Below are 9,626 nucleotides of genomic sequence, written 5' to 3'. Positions count from 1 at the left end.
GAAAGAAAATGAAAAAATGAGAAGAAATGAAAAGAATTGAAAAGAAAAGAAGAACATAGCTCGCAAGGTCAAAAACCCAGAAAGGGTGTCCTTGGCAAAAGTTAGAGCACAAAAGGAGAGGTTAATAGCCGAGTGTACCTTAACCCCGGAACTACGTCAAGCTTGATTCCCATGTTTGGGATACGTAGGCAACTTCATTCTGAAGTCCAGCCATAAATACTTCCAAATCGACTGTGTCCGTGTAATGGTTCTGATCATCTTTGTCTTCTCTGCATCCGAGAGTTCGGTTGTGATCGTCACTTTGAGGACTAAATATAGTGTGCTGCGGTGTCATTCAAACAATGGGCAAATTTCCATCGCTGTGCAATGCCCTTTATCCAAGGGGCACTTTTTCATTGTTTTGGATCTGAGGTTGTGCATCTCGAGAGTAGGTTCCGTGTTCGTTGAGCAGTGGCCATTTGCAAAAATAGTTTTGAGAATTTTTAATGAAGTTGACTAATTTTCTCAAAAATTACTCCATTTTTTTCCAAAGCTGGACCATTTTCTTGGACCCAAAAAAGGAAAATTCTCAGTGCTCATAGCTTGACTTGCATGATTTCAAATCAGAAAATTGAACAAGTGTGTAAATCCAATTCTCATATTGGTCAAAATTGTTTTCGTAGAAAGCCAAAATAAAAAATGGTCAAAACAATGAACTAGGGGCACAGTTGAGTCAGGTTCCCTGTCAATTCCCCCATTGTCAGCATACCTGCCAGAAACAGGCACCATACTTGCCAAAAATGGGCACCTTGTTCGCCAGAAAAGGGCACAATCAAAGTTAACAGCAAAAGGGCAAAAAGCTCTCTCATCCTCCAAAACAGCGAGGTATTAAGTCAAGTGCGAAGCACAAACTAGAATGGATCAAGATATTCCACTCTCTCATCTAGACAGGTCTGATCACATCCAAACTGGCCAAGGGCATCATCAACCAATGTCAACTGCGGATCTACTGCACATACTGTCGTAACCCCTCTATGGGAAAGCCCACTGTTCTGAGCGGAACAAAGAGAATCTAGCAGAATGCTAGGGGCAAGAGCCCACAACTTCTTGTTTATCAATGAACCACCCAGGGGAGGGATAAAAAAAATGAGAGATTGAAGAATAGAGAGATGTGTGCTAAGAGAAAAGTGAAAAGGGATTTTCAGAGAAAAAAAGATTGAGTGTCAGAGTGATGTGAGAATCACAAATCAGAAAAGAGTGGGAAACAACCCGAAGAAACAGGCTCCTTGTGCATATTTGAGTCTTGTGTTTTGTTGTGTTTTGTCTGTCTTGATTCTTGTTTTGAGTCGTTTCGAGTGTCAATAGATGTTTTTAGGTTGTTTTACCTTTGTTTTCCATTGTTGAGTCATTTTTGCTATGGTCAGTCGTAGGCTCAATACCCAATTGAGAACCCTTTACTCATTTCAATTTCAAAGTTAAGATCGTTTTGTGCTTGGAGTGCTATGCCATTCTCCATATTTGTGCAAAGCAGGATTCGTTCTTTCATAAAACTACAGGGTTCAACCCAGGTCATGTGAGAACAGTAAAACAAGGACCTATCTGAAGCTATTTAGGTTTCGGACTGCAAAGCAAAAAAAAAAAAGAGCGAAAATTGGAGCATTTGAGTTTGTTTCAACTTCTGTAAATTCCGAGATTGTATTTCGAATGTACCTCCTCAAGCCTTGTCAATGCTCCGAAGTATGAGTGTGTCTCTACTGCAAGCTCAAGCCTACTTCAAATCTAGAAAGGCGATCAAAACTGCTCTCCCTGAGCATCGTCCCTCCCAGGGGCATCTTGGCTGTGTTTGCAATGAGTTCCTAGGAGACCAACTAAGACGGTGGAAACTAGAGTTCGAATGGCTGATGCCTAGAGCGGAAAGGTTAGGGATTTCTGAGACTAGAGTCTGGCTCAAATACCTAGGGGTGTATCCCCAGCTTGAAATCTGTATGGAAGCCCCATAGGTTGAGGTAGCGTATATGCGCCTCAATTCTGGATACTGAACCAACCTAGTCTGCCACCCCGTTGGAGAATAGAGAAAGTTATGAATATGGTCAGGAAGAAAAACGGCATCCAAAGTGTTCTACGTGAAGAATCATTGTCAGCATATCAGAACCTTTATACTGTGAGTTGATGGAAAGAGTTCAAAGAACGCAAGGTAAGAGTTCGAGGAACACAAGGGGAGATCTCCATCAGAGTAGAGTGGTTCATCGCCACTCACCCCATAAGGTGCTTTCTAAAGCGCCGCTTTGTTTGTTTATTGCATTCCCTAGACATCATGCTCTACATTACTTGTAACATGTATCATATCATCACACATATTGCATAAATGCATCTTGTACTATACTTATTCTTGTTGTCGCATAGAATATACACGTTATATTGGATGTACATCATTGATCCTTTTGCATAGAGTATGTACATTGCATGGAGCACGTTTTAACCATGCTTGCATAGAATGTGCACTTCTCACCTTGGCCTGAAATGCGCATCTTAATGTTGCATGGAGCATACATTTCTTGCACTTGCCTTGCTATGCATGTCTCATGAGCATTGTCATGCACACTTTACTTGCGCTGTCATGCACACTCTAGTTGCATTGTCATGCACATACCACTTGCGTTGTCACGCACACTCGTTGCATTGTCATGCACCTCTTTGCTTGCGTTGTCAGGCGCACTCTATTTGCATTGTCATGCACCTCTTTACTTGCATTGTCACGCACACTCCACTTGAATTGTTATGCACCGTTCCAATTGCATTGTTATGCACCGTTTCACTTGCATTGTTATGCATATTCCCCTTGCATTGTTACGCACCGTTTTCCTTGCATTGTTATGCACTATTCTACTTGCATTGTTATGCACCATTCCACCTGCAATGTTATGCACCGTTTCACTTGCATTGTTATGCACATCTCCCATGCATTGTTATGCACCTTTCCATTGGCATCATATGTGCGCGCGTTTATCTTCTATTGAAATTGTATCTTGATGTAACGCTGAACATGTGTTTCTACTATATTGTATCTGTTGAGTTACTTTCTCATTCATGCACAATATTGTATGTGTGAAGTCCCCAAAATATGTATTCATTTTAAAAATCCTAACGTTGAATTATTTTCTTAAAGCCCCTCGGTTACTTGAATTAATTCGAATCTTGTTGGTTAGCATTACTATTTTTATTTTTTATTGAAACAGGAATTACCCTAGCCGGATTAAGTTCCCTAACCTAATTTAATTCTACCTAAGTTACATGTATTTAACTCCAAGCCCTCACTCTTTATTTAAATTCAAAACTTACCCAAAAACTAGTACTTGTACCTTGTACCTTGAAGTACCATCAATCTTGTAAGATATATATATATACACCTTGAAGAGTGTGCCCTAGGACCAAAAGTAATAAAATAATAACCCCATCACACTCCCCCAAGGGCTGCCACCCTAGGAAGAAGAGAAGAGCCAAATTTCAAGATTCATGATCATGATATTCTGGGAAACCCAAAACCTAGTACCCTAGACCTAGGATGATGTTCCCTATACTAGTTACCTTTCAACTAAAAATCAACTAAATAATGCCTAATCCTATGATTTAGCACCTTAGTTACTCCTACCCCATTAGACCCCAAGCAAAATCCTAACCTTTCCATCCATTTTCAACTAGTGGGCTTTTTTTTCCTTTTACACCAAATTGCCTATATACACCAACCTCCCCTAGCTTGGCAAGACACAAACACCACACCCACACACACACACACACACATTCGGCTAGAGAGAGGGAGGAGAGCAAGAGAGAGAAGTCTAGAAGAAGAAGAGGAAGGAAGAAGAGAGCTTTATTGTGCAAAGCTTAGTAGGTGAGCCACAAACACAACCTTCTCTTTCATTTTCCTTTTTTTCAATACATGTTTCTAAAGGTTCTAAATAATATTTTCAGAACTCCTATTACTAAGTTCTTATGTTAAAAATGCTAAGGGTTGAGTATTGATTCCATCTCTCTTGTATTTTCCCCATTTTGGTCCAAAACCATCTTCTTCTTCTTTTTGTACCAATATCTCAACTTTTCAAAGGCACTCCTTCAAACAAATTTTATGAGTTAAATATATGATAGTTAGCATATTTTCTTCACTAAAGAAATGAAACTTTCCCTTGGTGGAACCCATTTTTCATAAATCTTATTGTTTTGGGCAAAGTACCCTAGAATCTGTTTTTGCAGCCCACTTCCAGAAATTCTAGAAAAATGTATAAAATTATTCTAACCTCTATTTTATGTCAAAACCTTCCTTAAGGTGTTATATTTTAACTAAAATTGGTTTCATCGAAAAACATTAAGCGGTTTGCAAGAACATCAATTTTTCGTAACGGTCGACGGATCTGGACAGAATCTGGACAGCGCTGGAATATTTTCTAAACAACTTAAAATCTGGAAAAGCGATTCCATTTTCGAAAAATGTTCTAGAAACTAGATTAAATCCTCTACGAACCATAGGAAGGCCAAGTCCGGTGACGGATCTAAAATAGTCCTTTCATTTTAATCTTTATGAGATATTAAATCTAGAAATTTTGTTATGCATGGATGTTTTATGCCATGTATTCATGAAAATGTTTATTTGTTCGTGATCATATCCTGGCATGATATTGTATGTGTTATGTTATGTTCTTCATCTTCTTCACCTTATTGATACATGCCTGTGTGGATATTTTTATCTTGTTAAGTTGCCTAACCTTGATGTAAAATATTTAACTCAACGGGAAACCTAACGGGGAGGGTATTGGGTTTTCGAGCACTTGAGTAATGAAAAGATGAGAATATGTGATTTATGGATTGTTGGGATGCGTTCCCTATTTGAAGTTAAAGTCTTGCGCAAGTGGTTTTCGGAACCCTTGAACAGAGCGGTTGTATTTGGACCCTAGGTGGTTTGGTCTAAGGAGGGATTCGGGCAAGGCCCTATTTTACCGTCTCTTTTGAGGCCCTGCGGTTGGCCCTACATGGTACATAACCGTTGGTAGGCATCCGAGGTTAGGTCTGCAACAAAGTAGCAAAAGAGGGGCCATACCGAATAATCCGTGTCCGATTCTTGTGGTTGGGATGACGAAATCTCTTTGGGGGATTTCTAGTTGCTAACAACCTAACTTAACCCTTTATTTATTTATTTATTTATTTGAGTATTATGCTTTATTACTTGATGTTATAATGGTGATTGTGTGTTGGACTAGGAAAATGGGGTAGGGTGTGTGTGTGTTTACTGGGCATTCAAAGCACACGGCGTATCATGCCAGGTGACGAAGCGGAACTCATAGCTGGAGACGACGAGCCTGAAACTTTTGAAGACTTTTGGCTATCCTAGAAAAATTAGAAGTTTCTTTTTGGATGTTTTGTAAAGACTCATTTGAATACTTAAGCTTTCTTTTGGAGTGCAATGTAATGGAACCATCTTTTGAGTTATATATATTGTGATTGTTATGTATTTATATTCCATGTATGAACCTTATAGTTGCTTAAGAGACCTTCTGTCAATACCTTTTAAGATCTGTCAAAAGGGCAGTGCGCTTCCTAAGAAAGCTGGACTTAGACGGGAGGCTAATTTGACTCCTCCGGCGATCTGGGATCTTACTTGGTTATTGACCATAGGACTCATTAGTGACTCTCCCTTGACTGCAACCAATAGTGTAGAACGGGGGCGTCACCGCTTGGTATCAGAGCGTAGGCTCAACCCTTAACCCTCGTAATCCTATACGCGACTCTAGAAGTCCTTACCCCTTATCTTATTTTATTCTATCCGGCTATTATATGAAGATTAACTAATAAAAATCTTTTCCACCTTAGGATGTCATCGGGAGGCTATCCAGGACGCGGAGTTAGTACCAACTCGTGGGGTGTTTTCCGTATGCAAGGAAGGAGGGCCATGTCTGTCAGCCCCTACTTAGCCACCGACGCTGTGAAATCACCGCCAAGGAAATGATCAAGACCGAGATACGTAAGGTGTAGACGTAGTACTCCCGCTATACGAGGATGCAGAAGAGGTCTCTGGTGTGGCGCCGCCTACAATTTCTGAGCCGGGCAGCAAAGAAGACGATCCGAATGGAGCAAGATGAACAGAGGATAGACTCCTTGATACACCGAGCTTTGACCACCATAGCACCGACTCAGGCTGAAAGCCACGAATCTTGTTATCACGGGCCAGGCGACAATCAACCAATGGATATGGAGCATCCACCAGAGCAGCAAGGAGCAAACCCAGCCTACCCTATTGAGGTGTCATCTGATCACAATCCTCCCGCACCAATGTACACCCCCTGCTCTCCGGACCAAGCCACCGACTCCGCTGATGAAGACCCAAAAGAAGACTTTGATTGGTCGGGAAACGAGAACTAAATCGAGGGATAGTAAAACTAGACTTTTGTAAGACACGCTAATGGGGATCCTTAGAATAAGATAGCCTGAACCTTGTAATGCGTAGAAGCTCTTTGAATGTAACTCCGATGTAGGAGCCCTTTAGTAATGATGCCTATTATAATATATGAATGATGTGTTGATCTATGTTATTGACTGTTACTTGCTTTAGTGCACCCTAAGGAAATTGAACCTCTATTTCAAATCTAAGTAGTAAGATTTTATTTTATTTTTCTAAGACTGGAAACTAACTCATCACGTACCATGAATAGAATGGTGGACACGCGAGCTAATGGCTATACCGAAACCAGCAACAATGTACAAAACTGTCCCAGAAATCAACACGGACCCATCCCCGCAGGGGCTAACATCCCCAATAAACTAGGTCATCAAATTTTGGAGGAACTAGGGAAAATAAGGAACAATTGGCAGAATGAGAGGACTCGACTCTTTTCTGAGTTTCAGAAGCAGAGGCCCCCAAAGTTCACAGGCGTACCAGACCCGAAGGTAGCTGAAAATTGGCTCCGACAGATAGAGAAAATGCTAGACACTATGGGCATAACCGAGGCTGCTGATAGAATAGCTTTGGCAGTATTCGAGCTGGATGATGAGGCTGACCATTTGTGGGAGTTAATCAAGAATACTCGTGACGTAGCGAGCCTATCATGGAACCAGTTCAGGAAACTATACCTAAATAAATATTTCCCAAGTACTATCCATCGAGAACGAGTCAAGGAATTCCAAAACCTGGAGCAAGGAAGTATGACCGTGACCCAGTATGCTACAAAATTTGAAGAGCTAGCCCGATGCGTAACCAGATACGTAGCAAATGATGAAGAGAAAGCAAGGATGTTCGAGTGGGGACTAGACCTTACAATCAGGCGAAGAGTCCTTTCGCAACGACTCCCCTCATATGCCGAGGTGCTGGAAACGGCATTAGAATCTGAAAGGGAAATGAACGACGCCAGGAAGGCTTGGAACAAGAGAAAATGGAGTCAGGCGTCTATAGGACCTCAAAGGAACCAGAAAGGAAGCGTGACCTCAAAGCCCTACTTCAGACCACAACCACAACAGCAACGACAGCAACCGCAGCAACAAATCCAGAGAGGAGGCTATCAACAAAGGCTGGTGGGACAAATCCAGTGTTTTCATTGCCAACAATTAGAGCACAAAAAAAGCAAATGCCCCCAACTCCCTCCATCGGGATACCAAGGAGGAGGTTCCGGAGCAAATGCCCAGGCATTAGGTGGGCAGAAGCCTTGGACAAATAAGACAGGATCTACTGGGCAGCAGCACCAGAGGAGTGGAGGAACTCAGAATGCCAAGACCAGTGGCAACCAGAAGGCAACCGTCAGAGTCTTTGCCCTGCAAGAGGAAGAAGCGGACCTGTCCGTAATTGAGGGTAATTTAGTACTATACAATTCTTGGGTGCATGTTTTATTTGATACCAGTGCGTCACATTCTTTCATATCCTCTGCTTGTGCTAAGTCGTTAGAACTTGTATGTGAGCCCTTAGCAATTGCCTTAAGCGTGATGTCACCTATGGGAGGATGTGTTCGGGTAGGATCGATCTGTAAGGACTGTAAGATAGGGATGTCGAACCTACGCTTCACTTGCGATCTTCGTATCATGGAAATGTCGGACTTCGACTCATCTTGGGCATGGATTGGTTGTCCGCCCACCGAGCGGTGATTGAGTGTCGTCAGAAGAAAATAGTAGCTCATACACAGGATGGAACACGTTTCCAGTTTAACGGGGGATAGACAAGACCCCATGGTTTCAACAAAATATCGGATGCAGTAACGCGATCAACTTGAGGGTAGGATAGCAAGCCTAATTGTAAATGAGGAAGGCCAAGCCGAAAAAGAACTTCCGCGCGTAGTATGCGATTATGAAGATATATTTCCTACGGAATTACCAGGATTGCCGCCAACCCGGGAAGTAGACTTTAGCATCGAGCTGCAACCTGGGACTACCCCAATATCCATGGCTCCGTATCGTATGGCACCAGCAGAACTACGAGAATTGAAGACATATCTACAGGAATTGCTCGAGAGAGGATTCATTAGGCCAAGTACTTCGCTATGGGGAGCACCCGTGTTGTTTGCTAAAAAGAAAGATGGGTCGTTGAGGCTATGCATCGATTATCGTCAATTCAATCGAGTCACAATTAAGAACCGATACCCACTCCCAAGGATTAATGATCTTTTAGACCAACTTAGAGGCTCAAGGTGCTATTCAAAGATTGATCTCAGGTCAGGTTACCATCAACTACGAGTCAAGGAGGTGGATATACCAAAGACTGCCTTTCGTACTAGATATGGCCACTATGAGTTTCTAGTAATGCCCTTCAGACTAACCAATGCACCGGCAGTATTCATGAGCCTAATGAATAAGATTTTTAAACCATACCTTGACCAGTTTGTAGTAGTATTCATTGATGACATCTTGGTATATTCAAGGTCTGAAGAAGAGCATGAGCAACATTTAAGGACTATTCTTCAAGTTCTTAGGGATAATCAGTTATATGCCAAGGCGAGTAAATGTGAGTTCTGGTTGAATGAAGTAAAGTTCTTAGGGCATGTGGTATCAGAGAATGGGATTGTGGTGGATCCAACCAAGGTGGAGGCAGTATTAGATTGGAGGCAACCAAAGACCATGTCAGAAATCCGCAGCTTCTTAGGATTGGCCCGTTATTACCGGAGGTTCATCCAAGATTTCTCCAAACTAGCTAAACCAATGACTCATTTGACACAAAAGGGAGTAAAGTGTGAGTGGGACGAAGCTTGCGAAAAATCTTTCCAAGAGCTAAAGAAGAGGTTAACTAGTGCGCCAATTTTGACCATCCCAGAACGAGAAGACGGGTACACTGTGTATTGCGATGCGTCTAAAGGGAGTAAGTTACATGTTTTTAACTCCAAGCCCTCACTCTTTATTTAAATTCAAAACTTACCCAAAAACTAGTACTTGTACATTGTACCTTGAAGTACCATCAATCTTGTAAGATATATATATATACACCTTGAAGAGTGTGCCCTAGGACCAAAAGTAATAAAATAATAACCCCATCACACTCCCCCAAGGCCGGCCACCCTAGGAAGAAGAGAAGAGCCAAATTTCAAGATTTATGATCATGATATTCTAGGAAACCCAAAACCTAGTACCCTAGACCTAGGATGATGTTCCCTATACTAGTTACCTTTTAACTAAAAATCAACTAA

At 41.7% G+C, this 9,626-nt stretch overlaps 1 protein-coding gene across 1 annotated transcript; it reads left to right on the top strand.

Moving 5' to 3' along the window:
- The first annotated feature begins 6,669 nt into the window (after positions 1–6,669).
- Positions 6,670–9,345, top strand: LOC145819249 (uncharacterized). Its single transcript, XM_082913210.1, has 3 exons — positions 6,670–7,807; positions 8,327–8,716; positions 8,876–9,345. The coding sequence occupies exons 1-3, from the start codon at positions 6,670–6,672 to the stop codon at positions 9,343–9,345; spliced, it is 1,998 nt and encodes a 665-aa protein (XP_082769336.1).
- The last annotated feature ends 281 nt before the right edge of the window (positions 9,346–9,626 follow it).

Source organism: Camellia sinensis, chromosome 2 (assembly GCF_055761805.1).
Source record: "Camellia sinensis isolate YWXY chromosome 2, ASM5576180v1, whole genome shotgun sequence".
Classification (NCBI taxonomy): domain Eukaryota; kingdom Viridiplantae; phylum Streptophyta; class Magnoliopsida; order Ericales; family Theaceae; genus Camellia; species Camellia sinensis.
The sequence above is the reverse complement of the archived record's forward strand: the minus strand, read 5'-3'. Positions and strand labels throughout refer to the sequence as shown.

Bases quoted from the DNA above. Each gene is read 5' to 3' on its own strand.
- LOC145819249 (XM_082913210.1), top strand. From the start codon at position 6,670: ATGAATAGAATGGTGGACACGCGAGCTAATGGCTATACCGAAACCAGC. The intron at 7,808-8,326 runs GTAATTTAGTAC...CGGAATTACCAG, and splicing joins GGACCTGTCCGTAATTGAGG to GATTGCCGCCAACCCGGGAA. The intron at 8,717-8,875 runs GTACTAGATATG...CAAGGTCTGAAG, and splicing joins TATACCAAAGACTGCCTTTC to AAGAGCATGAGCAACATTTA.